The following is a 26,532-nucleotide window of genomic DNA, read 5'->3' on the forward strand; positions in this document are numbered from 1 at the left end:
ATAAAATTGATCACAAGATGTAACATAATGGATCTTAATATAAATTTAATACTAAGTATAATTTTGTTTTACTTGTTGCTACGATGTTATGCCAAAAACACAAGGTGTCAATATATTTTAGTACACCAGATATATAGCAGCTCAATGCTAATTTATACATTATATTATAGCTAGAGAATAAAACAATAGGACTTCTAATTTGTAGCAAGAATGAATACTTAATTGGTAAGCCAACTCATTTGAAACCTACGATACCAATCAATAAACGGCGCTCGATGAGGCGAATATCGTTTAAACGCCATACCTGTTGGATGTGTAAGTTATTGAAAATATGTAAGAATAGATACATTTTGCATTATATTCAATCAGTTATATGCATTTATATTGCAATCCGCTTTTTTACTATACAAATAAAACTATACGTATATACCTTATCTGTATACGTCAATGACATCAACTAACTTATAAGCCTCGCCTCTTTACCGGAAATACTGTATTTCATCAACAATGTCACGTCACGACCATGACAAAATAAAGTAACAATGGTCAAACTTTTATGAATTCAAACTTTTATATCTTCAATTGGTTATTTATACACCATGTTTATCAAATGTTATTAATTGAGTTAATTTTCCCTTTCTAATTCCTTAATATGTCAATGTCTTACCGCCGGGATTAACGCTCATATGGAAAAAAAACCAAAGTGGTACATCAAGAGGGAAATTTCAAACTTTTTTTTTAATAATTTTTGTTACACATTTTTTCATATGTTTTTTTTCGATTGCAGTACAAAGGCAATACACGTAGAGTGTCTTGAAATATGAAATGTATTTGTATTCGGCCCGAAACGGGAAAATTGTCGGTAGATTCTCGCATTTTCCCGTTTTTAAACCTCATATAAATTAAATTCATATTTCAAGACACTATACGTATATTGTTAAATTATATGTCGTAATCATCGATGATTTGAAAATAAAAGTTCGTTCATAATTTGTATTTGAATTTAACATTTTGTTGTTCCCAACTCAAATTCTTGTAAAGTTTTGCTTTACAACACAATCACGACATACACCCGTAGGTCTTGTACAAGGATTTTGAAAGGTTTAAAAATCTTTAGACTTCTTATTACTTGATGTTTCATTTCGTGTATATCTGTTATTGTTTTTGTATCAAAAGAGTCCTATTCAAGAATTTAAAATACATCCTGCCTTTAATAAAACTCAAATAAATAGGTATATGATATTATAACCAAAACAATGATCCGGGATTTATATAATTCTTGAACACTTTACAAAAATCTGCAGCAACAATACTTAATAGTAAAGAAGAAACATCATACAAGGTTATTGTACCTTTAAAGAGCTTTCAAATGTCAGTGAATCATTGTAAATTTGTAACGTTGTACCATATGTACCACTGTAAAATAGTTGCATGTAATAACAAGTATGTTTGTTATGTTCTTAAATATATTTATGAATACTCATGATGACTATTAATTTTCTTTGTCTGCAAAATTTACTGAAAAAGAAAATGTCTAGTGTTTATTTGAATAATGAATATGTTGTTTTATAAAAAAAAATGAACATTTAACTTTTTACACATTTTGGTGTTTTCTATCAGGGTCTCGAACTAATTAACGCTGTAAAGTATAATTGTCAGTGTTGACTTCACTTCAGCTTTAAGATACCTAACATTGACTAATCATGGATTTGTCTCTGTGTTCGTACACATTAAGAACAGTATCTATAATTCCAATTGATCACCATATAAATAGCAGCTCAATGCTAACTGATTATTTTTTATTATAATTCCATACCCAACACATGCTATAGTTTATCTACTTCATATTTTATAAATGGACAAATCCATTTAATACTTAACAGAAGATTTCATAAAACATTAGCATGTTATTATCCGGTATATAACTGTTTGATTTTCACCTACTAAATGAAATGCACATATCAATTGAAATTCATATTTTGAATAAAAATGCGTCATTTGAACGTATTAACCCATTCCCAATATCTTGATTAATATTCGTATATCAATATTTGAGTCATATTATAAGGAATTGTCATATATAATTATATCAGATTATTACATGGCATTTTTCATATTGGATGTTATATCAGCCCTACATTCAATATCTGCTCAACAGCCGCATAGCATTGTTGCATAATTGTATGATTTTACTTGCTAAGCATTTGATTAATTGGTCGATCCTGTTTGATTGTATGGGAACATACGCTTTTGTATACTACAGATTCTCCACATCCAAATGTTAACGCTATGGTATTTAGTGTATTGGACATATATAATCCTGAATAAGTAAACTCTTAATAACGATACAGCATTAAAAAAGAGGGGAAAGATAGCCGAGGAACAGTCAGACTCATAAATCGAAAACTCACCAAAAATTGGAAAAGACAAATAGACAAATTATAGCAAACACGGAACCGTATAGAAAACCGAATGGTCTCACACTTACGCTGTACAGTCTAATTCGGTAGGTAACATTCATGAAAGGAAAGAGGATTATAGTTATGACGTGTGACACATATCCTATAGCATATGTGGAACGGTTACAACAGTCCGTAAAATTTATTAAGTGATAATTTCAACTTCACCGTTTGTTACTCTTGGTTTGATATTTTAAATGTAAGCAGCAACCGTATATCAAGGAAATAATGATAGATAATGCAGACGCGTGAATATCGTGTCAATTGAAAGATGTATATCCCATATGAAGGCGCTAGTGGAATGTTGGTTCATAGAACTTGAAATTTCACAAAGGGAAACTCAAATAATCTCAATTTCTCGATGTTCGTTGGGATAGATGCATTCAGCAGTGTCACCAAATTTTAAGATATTAAATGAGGGAACAGCATCTTTTAAGCGTGAAGTAAAAACAAAGGATATTGATGACTTCTTATTTTCATTTTAGAAAGTTTTATATGTAGTTTGACTGATAATAATTGTCCTAAAGAGGAGCTCAGTCTTTTGAAAACCCCGTCCTACAAACGCAACAAAAATGTTAATAAATCAAGAATTCAAGCACCTTGAAAATATTAGTTTAAGTAGGATTTATCAATCCCTAAGACACGATACTTGTATCTACGTAGTTTAGAGAGGGTAATACTTGAGTAAAGTGTAGACAAGTAAAATGGTTTAATTCTTTTGCAAGATGAAAGAGTCTTAGATTGTAAGTCTTACAAAAAATATGTGAATCAAAATAGTATCAACATGTCAACTAAACAAGAAAGAACGATTTAAGTGTACTTACAGTATCACTAAGCCAAACACAATAAAAAATAAAAAATCAAGCTTCAGAAACTAAAATCAGCTAAAACACTTCCAAGGGATTTTGTATTTAAACGTCATGAACAGTCAAAGACGACGTGACTTTTCCAATGCCAATATTGATATTTCGATGGGCAGTATGATAGTAAGGATCCCATTGAGATAGTTCATGCTTTAAGTACAATATTACCGTAACATTTAGATTTTTAAATTTCATTAAATGTGCCAACCTGCGTCGAGCACCATCGTTGATCCTCGGTTTTGAGTAAATTTAATGCTGCATTCCATAAATTTGTTATGTATTATTGTCATGACGATAGGTGTGTGTGTCTGTTTGCCATGATAGTTAGTTTCTGTCTTATAAGCGTGATTTTTTTCATCCTCTTTAGAACATTGCCAGTTTGCTATCTTTACTTACTATGAGTTTTTGTTCAGAAAAAGGTAGGATTAAACGCAAGTTCTCATGAATTAATAGTTTTACTTCGTGTAGGTCCTGTAACAGTGCATTGATCAAAGCAAAGTGGTATTCTAGTCGAGGTAATTTATGCGTGTTATATGTGTTTAATTGAAGTGTGAACAATATTGGAAACATGCTTTCTTTAATTTAAAACACAATTCATTCTGTTAATAAGTTCAAAGGATTTACGTACCTCATTAACAACAAACAAATATGTTCATTTACCATAAGTATTGCATCACTTGTGACGCATGTAAAATATAGCTGATGAAAAGATTCTTATATTATAAATAGAGTGTCGAGCCTTTTTGATCAATCATACAAATGATGCACCAAGACCACCAGAAAAAGATCAAATAACTGAATAGACATGTTGATAAAGACAAAGAACATCTGTAGCATTCTGCCTACGATGCGCTATTTCTACTTTACCTTCATATGCTTTAAATCCGAATAGTCAGACCATTTTCACAACAGTTTACCTAGCAACAGGTTTGATTTGAGGCAGTAAGGTATGTTTTAAATTATTTTCCCAGAAATTATAAAACAGCTTATCGTTTCAAAATATGTCCTGCTCATGAAGCAAACAAAAATGTTGAAAAATATAATATTCCTGTCAGTTTTGTGAATGATTTCAATATATTTCAAAATGCTTGAATGATGATCTGAAAATTGATGTTGGATGATCGTTTTCTCAATGATTTTTAACTTCGTTCTTTATTTGGCCTTTTTATAATTCTAATTTGAGTTTCACGTAGGGGTCTTTTTAGACAAAATACGCATCTTGCGTGCAACATTAAAAAAGTTTATTTCCTTACATTTTCATTTAAAAAAACGACACATAATTGAAACATGTTTACAGTATTACTGTAATTCAATTACAATGCCGTATTGTTTTGATATTAATTAACATTATTAATCCTGCCACAATTCTATACTAAAATTTCTAGACTTACACATAATTTTTGGGTTTGTCGGACTGTAAAAAAAAATTGTTGCAACTTTTTTGTATTTGCTACGGCCCTTTGGAAATATCCATTTTTTCCCATTTCCATCATTGTTTGCATATTGTTGCTATTATCGTAATCACAGTTCCCCAATTAAACTTTTGTGCATACTCTGTTCATACTTTCAGTAAACATGAAGTAATCGAATTTGAATAAATTTAACTAAAAAAACACTGTTGGTAAGCGATTATTGTATTGTGACAAATTACATGTAACCATGCTGTCAATTATGTCAATTGTTTTTATTTTTTTTTCATGATTTAAGACAACAATGAATATTAATTCAACTTTTTCATATATATCAGTATATATAAATGATTAAAATTATGCATTTCTAAAAAAGTGAAAAGACAAAAAATGTAATGAGATGTACATGATTATTGTAAATTCATTGCGTGTACCCCTCACCCATTTTCTCAAAATTTAGCTAAAATGACTGACTGTTCAGGTCGTAAAAATTGAAAATTTGATGAATCAAATACTGTTCATTGTAAATACATAAACAGTTAAGTTAAGATTATAATATTTTTAAAATTTATTGATATGCTCCACTTGTATTTGATTTTTGGAAATAAATCCATAACGAGATTGCAATGTGACTGAAGTGTCAGAAGAATACATCGGATTTCCTTATTGTTATCTAATATACTTTGTTTCCATAATTTTTAACTGAAATTGAATACCGAACCGACTACTAGCAGCCGGTTGAATATCAAGTATACATGTAGCATATCGAACAACAAACCGGCTGCACACTTTAAATGTATGAAAAAACGAGAAGCACGTATACACATTATTAACATAGTTGTCTTAAGTTAACCTGTTCAAGGTCATGTCATAGGCAGCTAAGTCTACTAGTCTTGTCTGGAGAAGACATTGTCACAGTTCTATACACTCGCAGACAAATCACTGCGGTGAAGCCAAGGTTGACAATGCCTTTTCGAGGGGTTCCAATTTGCTCTATCATCCTTTCAGCTATGTGTAATTTAATTTATTATACTGAATGTTCTGTTATTACTGTTCAAAATTCAAAGTAATAAACTGTGACATCTTGTACATAACCATCCGTATTTAATAAAGCGCACACTTGATCAAGCGTCTTTGTGAAGGGTAAAAGAGTATTTGTCATAGGATAGAGTCGTATTTAATAAAGCGCACACTTGATCAAGCGTCTCCATGAAGGGTAATAGAGTAAATTGACACCCTCGTATTAGTCAATCAAAATCTGGCATTTTGACATGAAGTATAATAAATTGATTATTTAAACCGCAAATACAATGTAACATTTGTTTTTACTTTAAAGTCATAAGAAACGAGTGACCGGTGAAAAATTATGTTCTTCCAATTCTTGGTCCAATGCATACACATATCATAAACTTAGTCTTCTGTGCACGAATTAATTATTTTTTTCGTGTAAATTTAGTATAATCGTCATATTTTTTTGAATCGGTCACTGTTGTTGTGAAAATATGGCAGGTAATTAAAGTTCGTGTTTTGAAGCCGAAGTTTAACGATGGTCACCTGTTTGTCAAGAATCGACACAAAATAAACAAAAAAGCATGGAAAGAGATAATAGTTTATTTTAAGGACATCCATGCGTATTGTGATCACCGGATTTTTACGAGATGGGTCACACTGAGGTCACTTTGCATACGGAAAATATGTCGGGGGAATTGGTTGCTGGAAGCAAGCAATTAAAATAAAGTAAACTTCTTCTAAATATGAATAAATTAAAGAATTTTCTTTAGAAAAAAGTATATGTACATAAGTTTTATAATGAAAACTATACATTGAGTTATAAAAAATATATGCATAATTATTTTTGATTTGAGGTTTCTTATGACTTTAACTGCTTAAAACCTATTATATATGTCATCAAACGCAGCTCCGCGTTTGACACCTTCCTTTGAAATTATTTAAAGAACTTTAATAAAGCGTAGAAAGTCAGTTGATTAGTAATCACGTTGATTCTGTTAAACTGACTATTTTATATACTCATGATAATTTGAATGTTAAATAAGATTGAATGGTCTCTTCTGATTCTTAAATATGTTGAAGTCAACCCATGCTTTGGTAATTTAAGGGGGAGCACGCCCGCCATTCCCCCGCCTACATCCGCCCATGGTTAGTTGTATCTGATTGAGAAAAATAAATATTATTCATAGTTATTTCATTGACTTTATAGCATACCATACATCTACAATTTCCAAGATATCTTTGCATTAGTTTATTTACCTTCGAATCAAATGCGCTGGGACAAGCATGACAAATAAAGAGAACCGACAAGAAACATTAAGAAACAAATTAGGGAAAACACGAAGCACGCACATCAAACCAAACATGCGAAATTGAGCAATAAAGCGTCAACACACAAACCAAGTCAAATTGAAAGGCTGACAACATTGGACAACAATAACATTATCACCCTCTAAGTACATTTAGTAAGATACATGAAATTAGCACACACAATCTTTATCATTTCTTTCTCATCAGCAAATTGAAAATGCTTTGTTTTAAAAGTTTTTTACAATCTTTAGAAATAAAATTGAACTTCATTTCCAACGATGTGTTACAGGAATCAGTTATTTTAATTCAAAATAAGTGCTTAGATTAAAACGTCTTGGGGCTGTTAGATACTGTAGCTCAATTTTGCATATCTGGAAAATTCAAAATTCCAAGCATTAGTCCGATGCATGAACATTAGTTTGATTTCTACTGATATTTATGGCTGCTGTATTTCCTGGTTTTTTTTTAACATATTTAAAAACATACATCATCATGATCATATTTGAATCCCTCAAATACGAAATGGAAATTCGTATCTACTGAATTTTACAGAGATCGACCCAAAATCATAGAGCTTTCTGTTACAATCAAGCTGTGTTAGGCTATATATATACATTGTATGTGCATAACCAATTAAGCAATTTGGTCTTAATAGTTATCAAAAGTACCAGGATTACAATTTTATACGCCAGACGCGCGTTTCGTCTACATAAGACTCATCAGTGACGCTCATATCAAAATAGTTAAAAAGCCAAATAAATACAAAGTTGAAGAGCATTGAGGACCCAACATTCCAAAAAGTTGTGCCAAATACAAGGCATATCATTTAAAGTTTATGTTTTAAAATTATTGGCACATCTAAAAGTGTCTGATGTCTTTTTATGGCCCAATTGTTGATCAGGGGGCATGAAGTTTTATCCTTGTCAGTCTGTACCTCGGTCATGTCGGTCTTTATTTATGTCTGTACGTCGCAAAGGTGGTTTGTTTTCTTTATTCCTAGTCTGCTTCAGCCATATGTCATAAAACGTGTACACAATATAGATATAGGAAGATGTGGTACGAGTGTTTATGAGGAATCTTTCAATTCAAATAACAATTTATAAAGAAAACCATTACAGGTCTTGGTGCAGCCTTTAACATAGAGCCTTGGCTCTCACTGAACATTCAGCTATAAAGGGCCTCATGAGACACGAGAAACACGCATGCACTACATTAACAAACGACAACTACTGTACATCAGATTTCTGACTCATTACAGGTGCAAACGTTTGCAGCGGGATCAAAAGTGTAAACTTGTTTAATGGTACCAAACTTTATCCCTTTTCTGAAACAATAGTATAACATCACAACATAGAATTATACTAATCACCACAAACAGCCAAATCACATTCGAAATGGTGTCACATAAATTAACAAGAGTTATGCCCTTTTATAAATGGACAAAATGTTGAGTTTTCCAAATTACTTAATAGATAAGTAGATACAACATATGAATAAATGGAAATATGAGTAATGTATTGATGAGACGGCAACCCAACATTATCAGTGTTTCTAATCTATGTATGTTAACAGGAGTTCTTAAATATAAAATAAGAAGATGTCGTATGATTGCCAGTATATAAATGAGACAACTCTCCATCCAAGTCACAATTTGTAAAAGTAAACCATTATAGGTCAAAGGATGGTTGTCATCACATTGACTTGGATAACTTAAACATGGAGCTACAAAGGGCCCAACAAATGAATAGTTTACAAAATATTAAAAGGGGGAAAATCCACTCTGAAGAAAACGTCGTATAAATGCACGTATCCCCTGTCTAAACCTTGAATAACATCTGATCGTATCAACTCATCTCTAACTTCAGTAATGTTTTTGCCAGATCTTCTTTAACTCACGAATGTAAACTGAAGGTCTTGTAGGTTTTACAGTTCCAAGACAAATTTACATTTTGTTCTTGTATGCAACGATTAATTTTCAATAAATTAATTAAAGAGGTGTCATTCCATTAGATATGTTGATCGGAAATGGACAGATGAATATCTTGATGTACCCTATCATGTGATATATTAGGTCAGTGTATCCAGGATACGAGGACAATCTGCGTTAACGCGCGTTTACTACAAACAGTAAACGGGCGTTTACTTTTTTAAACAAAAAATTTAACGCGGAAATTAACGCGAAGGTAAACGCCCGTTTTCTAATAATGTCTACTAAAATTTTGGAGTTAACGCAGAGTTAACGCGGCGTTTACATGAAGTGCCCGCGAGTAAACGCCGCGTTAACTTGTTAGGCCCGTTAACATGTAATGCTTGATCTGCACCCAACTGTATTAAATGACATATGAATAATCTAAATGTTTCAGCACAATGTTTAACTGTTGGTACGTGATTGTTATTGCTCTCAGCATATACCATAAGACGACTGCAGAAAGTAAGCTTTATATAAATGGAGAAACTGTAAACATGGTAAACAAGAATCACAATTAAAATTAATAAATATTAATTATCAACATATACATGATATACTAATTAAGTGCATTTTTGATTGTGTGGAGTTTATTGCACGATCACAATACATAAGGTTAATGTCCATTTACAAAAATGAATGCAAAGTATTTCGTTTGAAAATGTGTCAAACTGAATGTATTAATTAAATGTATTGAGTTTTATCATTTTGATCTAAAAATGAATTGCATTACCACTATCTGTATATTTGCCTGAAATAATAGTTAATGTCATTATTATTTTGACTGCAAATAATGAGTTGAAATTTCAAAACCAATTTTGGAAACAATTGCGTGTATCCACTATCTTTGACACAATTTATCTTTTCATAATACATATTTTACTGTTAGAAATGTAAATATCGTATGATGTAGAGTCATTTTGAATGTAATATCTTAATTTTTAAGAGTTAACTCGTCAATGTACGGACTCACTGGGAAGGTGCGCCCAAACGAAAGATTCCAATTGTGAAAGTAGTTTTGGTTCTGGATGGACAGAAAAGGGCAGATGTTGTCGAAGGAGACCCTGTTGCGTGTGTAAGTATACTATCATGCAAGTTGTCATAAATTAATTTATTTTCAGTATATCTCATAGATATTAGCTATATTATTTCTATAGTAGCTTAGCTTCCTTGGCTAAAATTAGCAGACTGATATTTTAATTCAATGTGATGCCGACTGCATTGATTTTACTTATTCTATAAAGATGATATATATGACTGTATCTTGCATTAATTTGTAGAATCCTTTACTATGGATACTATAGCTGATCTGTAGCAATAACATCTCCATGCCTTATATATCATGTACTGTAGTACGTCGCTAGATTACAACTGACGAGGAAAGTTACACACGGCCACTGAAAGCTTTTTTTTTGTAGAACCAATGTGGTCGTGTGGTCTAGCGGGATGGCTGAATTGCAGGCGATTTGGTGTCACTGTATCACAGTAGCATGGGTTTGAATCTAAGCGAGGGAAGAACAAAAAAATAGCGAAAGCAAATTTACAGATCAACCCTACAGCCGTCTCGCTAGACCATCATACCACCTGGGCTCTACAAAAATAAGGCTTTTGGTGGCCGAGTATTACCTTTCCTTTACTATAGATACTTGAGCTGATCTGTAACAATAACATCTCCATGACTTATATATCATGTACTGTAGTACGCCGCCAGGTTGAAACTGACGAGGAAAGGTAGAAGACGGCCACCGAGAGCTTTATTTTTTACAGATGAAACATTGTTGGGTTGATGTTTAAACGAGTTATATATATATTTACTCCCGCCTACAGATCAGTACGATGTTAACGTTAAAGTGCCAATGCTCGCGAAAGTATAGATGTATGCAACGTAGTTTAATTATGACGTTTACAGTTGTTTACACAAACCAAAATTGAACATACCGGCAGATGAAATAAATAATAAAAGAATTAACAGCTACATATAAATGTTTACGTGTATGTTAAAATATTGTTGATTTCATTTAAGAGTATAAACGTCGGTAAAATAAAGGAACACGTTAACAAGCGAGAATCATAAATTGGGATGTGTTTACATTCATAGGCTGTCACATGAATTACCTAATACGCCCCTCGTCATAAACATTCGTTAATTTTTTGCAACTGGATGTTAAGCAATCAACACTCAATCGTTTGAATTGTTTTACATTTTCATTGTTGGGCCTTTTATAGGTGACTATGTAGAACGTGCTTTGCACATTGTTGAAGACCGTACGCGATGACCTATATTTGTTGATTTCTTTGTCACTTTGGTCTTTTGTGGAGAGTTGTCTCATTGGCAATCATACCCCATCTTCTTTTTTATATAAACAGTTAAGTTGTATCATTTGTTCTTTTGTTTGTTAGAAATAACTTGTAAACTGCAAATATTCTTGTAGTTCAGTGTCACATTGAATTTTCAATGCTCTTTAACTTTGTGTTTGTTTTGCATTATATCTATTTTGATATGATAATCACTTATGAGTCCTATTTAGACAAAACGCGTGTCTGTCGCACCAAATTATAATCCTGGTAACTTTGATAACTATTTAGTTCATTATGAAGATTTTAAATCTATCCTACGTTTAATGAATCCTTTCATCACTGATAAAATGAAAGAAATTTCTAACAAAAACCCTAAAAAAGTCTGAAAGAGCATTCGTTAATGCTAAACACATTGCCAATTGATCGAAAACAAACGTTACGATAAACACCCTTTCAGGGAATCAACATTTTTTTTGTTTTTCAAATCAAATCAAATATTTCTGTTTATCTTAGTGTTTCAGGATAGTTATCAATTCTTTCCCAACTATAACATATCATTGAGTAATGCAAGTTCAAATCTTACAATTAAATGCTTAAATCAACAAACGTAGCGTTGAGTGTCTTTCGTTGATTTGTCTTTTAACATTTGTTAAAAATAAAACTGATCCATCTGATTAGTTTCGCAATCTTATACTGATTTGTATAGTTCGTTTTTATGTTTTACTGTTATACCACGGTCCCAGGTAAGGTGGAGGGTTGGGATCCCGCTAACAAAATAAGCCCCGTCTAATGATATATGTATGTGCTTGTCCCAAGTTAGGAGCGTATAACTCAGTGGCTGTCATTTGGATATGTGTTACATATTTGTATTTCGTTTATATATACTATGTAAATAAGGCCGTAAGTCTCTAATGAATTGTTGTACTTTGTCATTTTGATGCCTTTTATAGCTTACTATGCGATACTTGCTATGTGCATTACTGCAGGCCTTAAGCGGTGACCTACAGTTGTTAATTTCTGTGGATTTGTATTTTAATATTTGTCACAAAAAGACCTTCATCTGATGAGTAAAACATTTTCCATCCGATCTCATGTTGTACTGTTAAACCCATGCCCCAGGTTAGGTGGAGGATTGGGATCCCGATAACATATACAGCACCACCATATTATGTATGTATGTGCCTGTCCCAAACCAGTATAATTCAGTGGTTGTCGTTTTTTTTATTTGTTACGCATTCGTTTTTCGTTAGTTATTCATGTAATTAAGTCCGTTAGTTTTCTCGTTTGAATTATTTTACATCATCAATTTTGGGACTTTTATAGCTGACTTTGCTGTACGTGTCTTGCACATTGCTGCAGGCTGTACGCGGTGCAAAAAATTGTTAATTGTTGTGTCATTTTAATCTCTTGTGGAGAGTTGTCTCATTGCCGATCATACCACATTTTATTTGTTTTATATTTACTGTTTAGTTATATGATTTGTTCTTATGTTTGTTGGTAATAACTTGTAAACTGCAAATATTCTTGTAGTTCAGTGTGAAGATATTCCGACCAACAATATAACAAATGGTGCTGTCACTGTAACAGAAAGAACTATTGGCTCAACCGCAAAGTTTACCTGTGACGCAGGACATTCACTTGTTGGAAACGAAACTATAACATGTACATCTTCAGGATGGAATGGGAATATACCACAATGTCGCTGTAAGTACACACACATTTTTGACCTTTGAATTTGCAATGCTCTTAAACTTTGTATATGTTTGGCATACTATCTTTTTTGATATGAGCGTCACTTATGAGTCTGGTTAAGACGACACGCATCTGGCATACTTAACTGTAGTCCTGGTATTTTTAATAACAATTTAGTTTTTTTGTGTGAAGAAATTCAATCTATCCAAGGTTAAATGAATCCTGGCATCCCTATCACAATGAAAAGAAAATTCCTTACAAAAACCTTACAAAACTCTGAAAGGCATTCTCTTATGTTTGACACATCTTTTGGTCAATTGATCGAAAAACAAATGTTACGACAAAAACCATTCGGGAAATTAACAAAGACAATTTTTATTCATATCAAAAGAAATATTTGTCCTTATCTTAGGGTTTCATAATAGTTCTGAATTTTTTTCACTAAACCAGATCATTGAGCGACGTAAGTTCAAATCTTACAATTTAGGTCCTCAATCAACAACCGTAGCACTGGTTGTCTCTCGTGGATTTGTCTTTTAATATTTGTCAAAAAAAAGACCTTATTTATCTGATAAGTAAAACATTTTCCATCCGATCCCATGATGTACTGTTAAACCCATGCCCCAGGTTAGGTGGAGGATTGGGATCCCGATAACATATACAGCACCACCATATTATATATGTATGTGTCTGTCCCAAGCCAGGAGAGTATAATTCAGTGGTTGTCGTTTGTTTATTTGTTACGCATTTGTTTTTCGTTAGTTATTCATGTAAATAAGACCTTATGTTTTCTCGTTTAATTTATTTTACATCATCAATTTCAGGACTTTTATAGCTTACTATGCGGTACGTCCCTTGCACACTGCTGCAGGCTGTACACGGTGCAAAAAGTTGTTAATTTTTGTGTCATTTTGATCTCTTGTGGAGAGTTGTCTCATTGCCGATCATAACACATTTTATATTTTTTATATTTACTTTTTAGTTTTATGATTTGTTCTTATGTTTGTTGGTAATAACTTGTAAACTGCAAATATTCTTGTAGTTCAGTGTGAAGATATTCCGACCAACAATATAAGAAATGGTGCTGTCACTGTAACAGAAAGAACTATTGGCTCAACCGCAAAGTTTACCTGTGACGCAGGACATTCACTTGTTGGAAACGAAAATATAACATGTACATCTACAGGATGGAATGGGAATATACCACAATGTCGCTGTAAGTACACACAAATTTTTGACCTTTGAATTTTCAATGCTCTTAAACTTTGTATATGTTTGGCATAATATCTTTTTTGATATGAGCGTCACTTATGAGTCTGGTTAAGACGAAACACGCATCTGGCATACATAACTGTAGTCCTGGTATTTTTAATAACAATTTAGTTTTTTGGAGTGAAGAAATTCAATCTATCCAAGGTTAAATGAATCCTGGCATCCCTATCACAATGAAAAGAAAATTCCTTACAAAAACCTTACAAAACTCTGAAGGGGATTCTTTTATGCTTGAAACATCTTTTGGTCAATTGATCGAAAACAAATGTTCCGACAAAAACCTTTCGGAAAATTAACAAATGCATTTTTTATTCAAATCAAATAAAATATTTGTCCTTATCTTTGTGTTTCAGGATAGTACTGAATTTATTTTTCACTAAACCAGATCATTGAGTGACGAAAGTTCAAATCTTACAATTTAGATCTTCAATCAACACTCTTAGTACTGGTTGTCTCTCGTGAATTTGTATTTTAATATTTGTCACAAAAAGACCTTATCCATCTGATGAGTAAAACATTTTCCATCCGATCTCATGTTGTACTGTTAAACCCATGCCCCAGGTTAGGTGGAGGATTGGGGTCCCGCTAACATATACAGCACCACCATAGTATGTATGTATGTGCCTGTCCCAAACCAGGAGAGTATATTCAGTGGTTGTCGTTTTTTTTATTTGTTACGCATTCGTTTTTCGTTAGTTATTCATGAAATTAAGTCCGTTAGTTTTCTCGTTTGAATTATTTTACATCATCAATTTCCGGACTTTTATAGCTGGCTATGCGGTACGTGTCTTCCACATTGCCGCAGGCTGTACGCGGTGCAAAAAAATGTTAATTGTTGTGTCATTTTGGTATTTTGTGGAGAGTTGTCTCATTTGAAATCACATACCACATCTTATTTTTTAAATTACCAGTTTAGTTGTATCATTTGTTCTTTTGTTAGTTTGTAATAATTTGTAAACTACAGATATTATTGTAGTTCAGTGTGAAGATATTCTGACCAACAATTTAACAAATGGTGCTGTCACTGTAACAGAAAGAACTATTGGCTCAACCGCAAATTTTACTTGTGACGCAGGATATTCACTTGTTGGTTACACAACTATAACATGTACATCCTTAGGATGGAATGGGAATATACCACAATGTCGCTGTAAGTACAATCACCTTTTTTAACATTGGATTTTCAATGCTCTTAAACTTTGTGTTTGTTTACAATATATCTATTTTGATATGATAATCTCTTCTGAGTCTGATTTTGACGATACGCGTGTCTGACGCACCACATTATAATCCTGGTACCTTTCATAATTATTTAGTTCAATTTGTAGATTTTCAATCTATCCTACGTTTAATGAATCCTTTCATCACTGTTAAAATGAAAAATTTTGTTTAGCAAGAACCTTACAAATGTCTGAAAGAGCATTGCTTGACACATCATATTGTCATTTAATCGAAAACAAATGTAACGATAAACACACTTTCAGGGAATTAACATATAATTTTTTTTTTCAAATCCAATAAAATGCTTTGTCCTTATTTTAGTGTTTCAGGATAGTTATGCATTCTTTCACCTCTATAACAGATAATTGAGTGATGCAAGTTAAAATCTTCAAGTAAATGCTTCAATCAACAAACGTAGTGCTGATTGTTTCTCGTTGATTTGTCTTTTAATATTTGTTAAAAAAGGAACAAATCCATCTGATGAGTTAGGCATTCTTCACATGATTTGTATATATAGTTCGTTCTTATGTAATACTGTTATACCACGGTTTCAGGTTAGGTGGAGGGTTGGGATCCCGCTATTTAGTACCGTTACATAATGTATATATTTGCCTGTCCAAAGTCAGGAACGTATAAATCAGTTGTTGTAATTTGTTTAATTGTTACATATTTGTATTTCGTTTGTTTAAACTATGTAAATAAGGCCGTTAGTTTTCTCGTTTGAATTGTTGTACATTGTCATTTTGAAGCTTTTTATAGCTTACTATGCGGTACGTGCTTTGCGCATTGATGCAGGCCGTACACAGTGACCTATAGTTCAATTTGGTCACTTCTGGAGAGTTGTCTCATTGGCGATAATAACTCATTTTATTTTTTATATTAACTGTTTAGTTATATTATCCTTTCTTTTGTTTGTTTGTCATATCTTGTAAACTGCAATTATTCTTGTAGTTCAGTGTGAAGATATTCCGACCAACAATATAACAAATGGTACTGTCACTGTAACGGAAAGAACTATTGGCTCAACTGCAAAATTTACCTGTGACGCAGGATATTCACTTGTTGGAAACAAAACTATAACATGTTCTTCTTCAGGATGGAATGGGAATATACCACAATGTCGCTGTAAGTACACACACATTTTCAAACTTTGAATTTTCAATGCTCTTAAACTTTGGATGTGTTTGGCATTATATCTTTTTTGATATGAGCGTCCCTTATGAGTCTGGTTAAGACGAAACACGCGTCTGGCATACATAACTATAATCCTGGTATTTTTTATAACAATTTAGTTTTGTGTGAAGAAATTCAATCTATTCAACGTAAAATGAATCCTGGCATTCCTGTCAAAATGAAAAGAAAATTCCTCACAAAAACCTTACAAATTCCTGGAGGGAATTCTCTTATGTTTGACACATCTTTTGGTCAATTGATCGAAAAACAAATGTTACGACACAAACCTTTCGGGAAATTAACAAATACAATTTTTATTCAAATCAAATAAAATATTTGTCCTTATCTTAGTGTTTCATGATAGTTCTGATAATTGCTGCAGGATGTACACAGTGCAAAAAAAGGTTAATTTGTTTGGCATTTTGGTCTTTTGTGGAGAGTTGTCTAATTGGAAATCACATACAACATCTTATTTTTTAAATAACCAGTTCAGTTGTATCATTTGTTCTTTTGTTTGTTGGTAATAAATTGTAAACTTCAGATATTCATGTAGTTCAGTGTGAAGATATTCCGACCAACAATATAACATATGGTGCTGTCACTGTAACAGAAAGAACTTTTGGCTCAATGTTTCAGGATAGTTATGAATTCTTTCACCACTATAACAGATCATTGAGTGGTGCAAGTTCAAATCTTACAATTAAAGGCTTCAATCAACAAACGTAGCGCAGAATGTCTCTCGTTGATTTGTCTTTTAATTTTTGTTAAATAAGGAACTAATCCATCTGATGAGTTAGGCATTATTCACCTGATTTGTATATACACTTCGTTCTTATGTTGTTCTGTCATACCACGAATGCAGGTTAGGTGGAGGGTTGGGATTCCGCTATTTAGTCCCGTCACATGATGTATATAGTTGCCTGTCAAAAGTCGGGAGCGTATAATTCAATTGTTGTAATTTGTTTATGTGTTACATATTTGTATTTCTTTTATTTATACGATGTAAATAAGGCCGTTAGTTTTCTCGTTTGAATTGTTGTACACTGTCATTTTGATGCTTTTTATAGCTAACTATGCCGTACGTGCTTTGTGCAATGTTGCAGGTCGTACGCGGTGACCTATAGTTGTTAATTTCTGTGTCATTTTGGTCTCTTGTGGAGAGTTGTCTCATTGGCGATCATTACACATCTTTTTTTTTATATTAACTGTTTAGTTGTATTATTTGTTCTTTTGTTTGGTGAAAATAACTTGTAAACTGCAGATATTGGTGTAGTTCAGTGTGAAGAATTTCCGACCAACACTATAACAAATGGTGATGTCACTGTAACGGGAAGAACAATTGGCTCAACCGCAAATTTTACCTGTGACGCCGGATATTCACTTGTTGGAAACGAAACTATAACATGTACATCTTTAGGATGGAATGGGAATATACCACAATGTCGCTGTAAGTACAATCACTTTTTTTAACTTTGGATTGTCAGTGTTCTTAAACTTTGTACTTGTTTGGCATTATATTTATTTTGATATGCAAATCGCTTATGAGTCCTAGTGGATGTTTGCCAATTTGCTACCGTACCAACCGTAGTACGAATTTGGAGCCGTTATTTAACTTTTGGAATTAATTGATGTATAAACGTAATATCAACGTTTGTTTTATGAATCATATACAGAACTATTTTGAGAATTTTTAGCTGTAATTTGGTACCTAATTCATGTGATTACTTCTTATATTTACAATAAACAATATTGTGTGTACTCGATTATGCATTCAATCAACCGTTACAAGTAACCGCTGGTACGAAAGGTATACAGTTAAGAGTTATTTCCCCCTAAAACGTACCAGACAAAAAGAAGCTAAATTACGAGACAAATTTTAAACCTATATCAATTTTGTTCGTAATAACTTTTCATCAGTATAAAGTGTTTAAGTTTTGTATCTTCAAGGTAGAATTTCAGGAAAATTGAACAAATAAATTTTATTTTAACAAAATAAAACCATTCAAGGTCAAAGTACGGCTTATTATCTTGAGTTTTTAATAGACAGATAATGACCTCAAAATCAAAAGTGATCAGCAATCCCAAATCGTCAGTCGGCTGTAATTGTAGTTGCAGACCCTTGATTGATAGAAACTTTGAATAGCAAATTCAGTTGTTTATGTATGATTTTACCCATTGCCCTTAAGGTGGTATGGGAGTCTAAAATAAAATAATAGAATTTGTTCATACTTTGCCAAAACGTAGTATCTATTAATATATGTTGAAAAATATAATAAAAATGATAGGTCACCGCGCATTTTCTCAAGCTGCAGGACATGACAAAATGACACATTTTGTATGGTTTATACCGGAAAAAACTTCAATTTGGGATTAGAAACTAAACAAAATGATAGAGTTGTTAAATACTTAAGGAAGAGATAGTTTTCAGACAATGTTTTCAGAATATCAAAAGAAAAGATAGGGTCACTGTACGTTTGTCCTGGCTAAAATACAAAATAGGAACATTCCAGGTGGATTCCTTCAGAAAATGCACTGTTTTAGAGTTACCTCCCCTTACAATGCTAATTAAATAAAAAATAAAAACAACCAAAAATAATCAACAATTGCAAAAATATTAATATTTATAAGTTATAGTCTTATAAATCAGTTCTTTTAAATGAAAATTCTCATTAAATATCTGCATTCCTGCATCAAAGTTTGCTGACTTGATAGGAAATCTGGACCTTTGCTTCTCTGTTTTTTACAATCCAAGATGGAGGAAGACACCCATACCACCTTAAATGGCAATGCTTTTACTTTTGTAATTATACATCAAAATATGGAAGATGGAGAGAAAAATTGAAAAAAAATTATAATTTACAATTAACTGTACCCTCGGACAAGAAGTTTTTCTTAAAAAATACTCATTAAAACACTATGCTATATAAAGTTTTGGAAACATGTCTTTTTATAAAACACAACAGTTCATTTATCTTGTTCGCACTAAAGCGAGTGAGAAAAATAAGAAACCTATAGTTAAAGTATGTTTGGTAAGATCCTATGCATGATACGAAAGAAATATTCATATTGCATCAGTGCAAAAATTTCGTCTGACTCAACGTATTGCCGTAATCAGTTCTTCTACCATTGCTGTACGATAACAGGATAAATAGATGGATACTGGTTAACATTATCCCTCGCAGATTATATTTACTACTCGCAAGCTCGTGCAGTACACAACTTTATCCTCGCAATAGTTAATGATATATTAATAAATGAACAAGATGAAATAACATAGTAATGATAAATATTTCGACTAAAAAAATGAATTTTGTTAGTGTCATAAGATTTATATTCGTAATAAGTAATATAATCAACAACTTTTTTTCTTATGATTAGATCCACACCGGAAAGTTCAGTGACAAAATATTAGGAAAAAGACAGATCGATATTTGTATAAAGTATGTTGCGTTTCAGAAAAAATGTTTGAATAGTTATCAAAGGTACCAGGATTATAATTTGATACGCCAGACGCACGTTTCGTCTAAGATAAAGATAACTTAATTAACACAAATTGGTTTTAATGAGAAGTCAACACAGTTGTGAAAACAATTTTGCCATTTTTACGTATACTAGTAATGATGACACTAGTAAGATATTATTAATGAACAATTTCTAATTATTCAAAATTCTTTTTAAGTATAAGAAAATATTCTTCATCCTATTTTTAATATTAATTTAATAATATAACGGTCGAGGCAACTAAGTTCAAGTAATGACTGTTTGATTTATTCTCTTGTGCCCAACATAAATGGTATCGTATAAAACCAGGAATAAAGTGTTCAACAAGCAGTGAAATCGTATAAAAGATTATGTTTTTTTTTTGTATTGCTGATCTGCAATTCGAGTTCTGTAATTCATTTAAATGAATACAATAATCGCATGCATGACATGGTATCTCCAAAACTGCACCAACCGTACCTGATACGTAGCAAAACTGAAAACCTCTAGTTAGACGAAACGCGTGTCTGGTGCACCAAATTATAATCCTGGTACCTTTGATAACTATTCAGTTCAGTATGGAAATTTTCAATCTATCCTATGTTTAATGAATCCTCTCGTCACTGTCAAAATGAAAGACATTTCTAACAAGAAACCTACAAAAGTCTGAAAGAGCAATCTTTGATGCTTGACACATCAGATTGCCAATTGAGCGAAGACATATGTTACGATAAACACACGTTCGGGGAATTAACAAATATTTTTTGATTCAAATCAAATAAAATAGTCGTCCTTATCTTAGTGTTTCAGGATACTTATGAATTATTTCCCAACTATAACAGATCATTGAGTGATGCAAGTAAAATCTTCCAATCAAAGGCTTTAATCAACAAACGTAGCGCTGAGTGTCTCTTGTTGATTTGTCTTTTAATATTTGTTAAAAAGGAACTTGTTCATCTGATGAGTTAAGCATTTTTCAACTGATTTGTATGGTTCGTTCTTATGTTGTACTGTTATACCTAGGTCCTCGGTTAGGTGGAGGGTTGGGATCCCGATAGCATATTTAGACCCGTCATATGATGTATGTATGTGCCTGTCCCAAGTCAGGAGCGTATAATTCCGTGGTTGTCATTTGTTTGTGTATTACATATTTGTATTTCGTTTATTTATACTATGTAAATAGGGCCGTTATTTTTTTCGTTTGAATTGTTGTACATTGTCATTTTCATGCTTTTAATAGCTAACTATATGGTACGTGATTTGCGCATTGTTGCAGGCCGTACACGGTGACCTAATGTTTTTTAATTTCTGTGTCATTTTGGTCGCTTGTGGAGAGTTGTATCATTGGCAATCATACCACATCTTTTTTTTTGTATTAACTGTTTAGTTGTAAAATGTGATAATTCGACCAACAATATCACAAATGTTACTGTCACTATAACGATAAGAACTATTAACTCACCCGCAAATTTTACCTGTGACGCATGACATTCGCTTGTTAAAAACGAAACTATAACATGCACATTCTAAGGATGGAATGGGAATATTCCACAATGTCGTTCTAAGAAGAAACAATAATTTATGTTACCCTCCGGTCGGTCTTTCGTTTGATCAATCCTGACACCCCTTGGTGTGTTCTACGACAAGAACAACCTTAAAATATGCATTATCTGACTTATATTCCGTCAAAAAAATATTAATTTTATAAAGGTTTGTAAAATTTAGTATCCTTTTTTACCGACAACACTTAAGTGGGATATTCCTTTCTAATGCTTTCATGTTCTAATACGCCCTGCGGCTCATTTAGAATGTGAAATAAAACTCACTAAATAATTTAGATATAAACCTTTTACAAATTATTATCCATACACAATAAAAATATAACTGTAACTGCATGAAGTAAGACACAAATGTATTGTTACCATCCGATAAAGGTAAAATTGAGAATGGAAATAGGGAATGTGTCAAAGAGACAACAACCCGACCAAATAAAAATGACAAATACAAGACACATTGTAAGTAATTTATTGTACCACTCAGCTTATGGAAAAGGGGGGGGGGTGTATTTTTTTATATTTTTTATGTTATATCTATCGCGGAAAAGTGGTTATTTTTTTTTAACAATTTTACTTGCATCGAATGAAAAATTCAGAAAGATTGTCTTTTGACTAGCAATACATTTTATTAAAAGATAATCAGGATTTAATTATATTCCATTCGAACCCAACCTTTCGTGAGTTACGTTAATATTATTCAATAGAATATCATATTGTCTTATAAGTGATTAGTTGATCATTTGATAGAGTAAAATGTATACATAAATTTAAAACAAAGTTAAGAACTGGCACGAAGACGAATATAAATACATGTATGATTTCCTATTGTGAGAACAATTTGAATCTGGTAATTTATTTTATGCATTTTTGACATATAGCTAATCAACGGTTTCGGTAGTTAAACATTCTCGGATTTCAAATGTTTGGCTATGAATATTCTTGATGGAGGTAATTAAAAAAAAACTCTTCGGACGCAAGACATTTATTAACGTGTATTTTTCAATTTTGGTTAGGTTATCTAATATCTATTATTGATTACGTCCTAGTAAACATGCGAACATGTTCTCTTTACATCTAGTAGTGTGTTCGAAATAATGATTTTACATCCTAATATTACGAATATCATAAATTTTTAAGAACCACAATAATGCAATTTTTTATTGCGGGAAAAAATCTATAAATTTGTTATCATCGAAAAAAACTTGACAAAAATATATCAGCTTCGAATGTTGACAACAATTTATAATCTGTAATGTAGTATATTAATCTATTGCAGTAAAAAATCATAATATCTAATAAAATTTGTAGATTTAGCTAACCAAGTCCTTATATTTGAATAAAGTAACATTCGTTTATAGTGGAAAATTGTTTTAAGGTTGAATAAGCTACATTAAAAATTGCTCGCATGTCCCTTTCTGTGATTACCATTTGATAACGCTGGTTCATTTGCCAATCAATCCATCATCAAGAGAAGATAATTTATTCAAATTGCGTTCGTAGTCATTTTCAAAAATGATGAACTGTTCTTTATATTGGTATGCAATCATTTTAAACATTTCAAATTTCTCAAATTATATTTTGGTACATCAATGTTTTTGATACACCAACAAGAAAAACTGAAAGATATTGAATGAATACATTTTGTAATTATTCAAGATTATATCAGAAACATAAACTTAATTAAAAATAATTAACCTGTTTAGGGGAGAGAATACTCGCATAACTTTTTCGAATTGGCACATAACACAACGGAGTGTCACTCTTGCATACAAATGGCACATCCATAGAATTAATTAACTGCACAATCGTGCTCCACCTTCAATGATGATTCTAAATTATAAATATAACCAAAAGTTGTTAATCTATAGATAGTGAAGACTATTGAAAGCTAACCCACTGTAAAAATATTTCTTTGCAATTTTATAAAACTATCTCAGGAAAATGATCGAGTCACTTGACTTTCAAAGCTCAAAGTTAATGTTTTTATACAATATTTGAATAAAGTAGTTAAAGATTACTCGCTTCTCAAAGTGTAAGACGCAATAAAAATCGTATGCTTGCACCATCCTACCGAAATACGGATTTAATTAAGTCCTGAACATTTCGACATTTCTCCGTATATTTATAACAAAACCGGTTTAACCAAATCACAGTACATGTTAAGATCCGACTAAATACCTATTTCCCGATATGGTCTGGTAAAATTGCTATGTAATGTATGCTAGTTGACAGAAATCCTTAAAACAGTTAATATTGTTTTGAATCAATTTTAGTATATATAGTATGTCCAGAGACGATAGCCTTCTTCCGTGGGTCAAAGTATATATTCAGCTGTGCCCAAACAACTTGGTATAACTCTGAGGTAAGCAATTTAATACTATGATATACAATTTAATTTTCCATTTTGGAACGTACCAAAATAATGTTTTTTCGATATATTACTGGATTGCTATTTCAGTAAATATTTATAAATTATGAAATAGTGAATTTTCATTATCACATCAACATTTTGTTTTTCGACGGTATATAAATTAATATGTTGATAAACAATTTATTTTTTGCAACCATAACGTGTTTTTTTTCTATTCAACTGGATATCCCCTTAACCAAAATATTGTGAATCTATGCATTTGTGAATTTGCATTATCCTAAAAATATTAGAACAAGACAAAAACTGACCAAAGGACTAGAGATAAACGTAAGAAAATATTTAACAAGAAAACATTTCATATTCCTTCATTTTGAAACAGATTATGAAAATGACTACGCTATGCTTCATGAAAATGCTGACAGACGTATCCGTTAAGTTTGTATGATGAAGATTGTTGAGCTTAAATCGAAATTCCAAGGAATAAATTACTTGAGCTGTGCATGGCAAGACTTTTCTGTATTTTTTTGTTCCAAAATTCACTTTACATTCGTATATCATTTTGTTTACTAATTTGATTCATTAACGAGCCTCGTTTTGAACGTTGCCTTCTTTTGTACACAATGATAAACATGGTATGATTAATGAATTTTCAAACTGATAACTATTGTTGTAGGCTAACTGCATTGCCAGTGGTGGTCATTTGACTTCTATTGAAACTGCTGAAGAAAACACTTTTTTATTAGACGTTATTGTATTGATGGAGAACATGCTTGGAAAATATGGTAGGAAAATTGTATTGATACCAAAACTAATAAAATCAACTGATTTAATTATGTAATGTTTTAAATACTAAAACGATATTTGTATTGAATGAAAGACTCTCATTTTGTTATGAAATTTAATATGAGGTTTCAGTCTAAATTTATTTGACTTTAAGTCTAATTTTCATTTGTCTACATTTGCTACGTTATATATTTGCCGTAGGCGTCTGAAATATGCTGCTTGAGAGTTAAGTAGGCTCCTAACTCAGCTTGCTTATGAATGTTAAACGCAAAGCTAATTATCTAGAACAACTGGTCATTAACAACCAATATTCTTCAAGTTAAAAAGTTATAAAAGAGTACTGGTGTCAAAGGACACAGTTATCGTCCTTTGATTTTCGTTGTCTACGAATATAGTCCCTAGTGCGAATAGTGTATAACTTTAATTTAGATAATGATACACTTTTCTTATCTATTTCATGAAAATGTAATGCACGAATAATTAAGTAGGGGGATGAATTACATGTTGACAAAATTAAGTGCTGATTTTTTATGTTAAGTAGTGATTTGTTCCAGTACCAAAGGTCAAAGTGTATTACGTCTGAAGACTTAATTCTAGACCCACAAAATAGATAATTGTCAATATGTTAAGTTATAGCTGCTAGAAGTTTCTATGATTTTGATACCATATGGTCTTCTTGTAATACACTACACTTAAAACATCTTGTTTAAATAGAGCAGGTGCGATTTGTTTTCATTTGTATTTATTGTCTAAAAGAAATGCACTTCAAAATAACTGTGTTCATGGGCCATTATCAATCATAGCACATTTCCTGATCTATATATTTATAGTCTGTTAACTAATATAAGATGCTTTATTCTTGATGACATTATATTTCTAATTCTTTTTAAGAAATTCATGCAGTTTGAAACTCCAACTTTCAGTTATGTTTCTATTTAACATTTTAAAATAGCGTTCTTTCTTATTATTCTGATATTATTATTTTAAGCATACGTCTGGATTGGCCTAACGGACAATAATGATGAGATGTCATATCAATGGTTGTCTGGTGAATCACTCAACTTCAGTAACTGGTATCAGGGACCACCACAGCAACCAGATAATAAAGATTACGATAATCAGCCAGGCGCACACTGTGCTATGATAAATAGAGATTTATCTTTGAAGTGGAATGACGAATTTTGTAGCAATATACCATTACGGTCTGTTTGTGAAATTCGGTAAGATGAATTAAACCCCCATTCCCCATGGTACGAAAAAGAATTTAAAAATCGAAAACATCTTATACATCTACTTCCTTTATGCAATAAAAGGAAACAGAAAAAAAAGAAAATGTGTTGTTACATATCGAATGGGTAAAAAACTTAGAGTGTTGGTGGATCATTTAGAGTAATTAAACTCTTCATAAAGACATGGATTGAAATTTAGTATTTGTGCCATATGCTTGAAACACACTTTGCGTGATTTGTCTGTATGTCCTTCGTGTTTCTGTGGTTTTTTTTTAATCTTCTGCCCTTGAATAAATGAACCATATGTTCATCAGATATTCATTTGATTTTATATAAAAAAAAAAAGAAACAATCAAACCAATAGACAATTGCCTATTATGTAGTTTTGACCAACTGTCCAATTGAAGAAATTCTTTTAGCAGTAAGAGCAACATATGCCGA

The 26,532-nt window shown here is 31.9% G+C and overlaps 1 protein-coding gene across 1 annotated transcript in view; it reads left to right on the forward strand.

Moving 5' to 3' along the window:
- Nucleotides 1-26,086, forward strand: part of LOC134700088 (sushi, von Willebrand factor type A, EGF and pentraxin domain-containing protein 1-like) — a 40,014-nt gene extending 13,928 nt beyond the window's left edge. Inside the window, exons 6-12 of the mRNA XM_063561458.1 lie at nucleotides 12,845-13,018; nucleotides 14,049-14,222; nucleotides 15,243-15,428; nucleotides 16,451-16,624; nucleotides 23,982-24,070; nucleotides 24,753-24,861; nucleotides 25,851-26,086. Of these exons, the coding sequence (XP_063417528.1) occupies nucleotides 12,845-13,018; nucleotides 14,049-14,222; nucleotides 15,243-15,428; nucleotides 16,451-16,624; nucleotides 23,982-24,070; nucleotides 24,753-24,861; nucleotides 25,851-26,086 (1,142 nt within the window). The remainder of the gene's footprint in view (nucleotides 1-12,844; nucleotides 13,019-14,048; nucleotides 14,223-15,242; nucleotides 15,429-16,450; nucleotides 16,625-23,981; nucleotides 24,071-24,752; nucleotides 24,862-25,850) is intronic.
- The last annotated feature ends 446 nt before the right edge of the window (nucleotides 26,087-26,532 follow it).

This window comes from Mytilus trossulus, unplaced genomic scaffold (genome assembly GCF_036588685.1).
Source record: "Mytilus trossulus isolate FHL-02 unplaced genomic scaffold, PNRI_Mtr1.1.1.hap1 h1tg000122l__unscaffolded, whole genome shotgun sequence".
NCBI lineage: Eukaryota > Metazoa > Mollusca > Bivalvia > Mytilida > Mytilidae > Mytilus > Mytilus trossulus.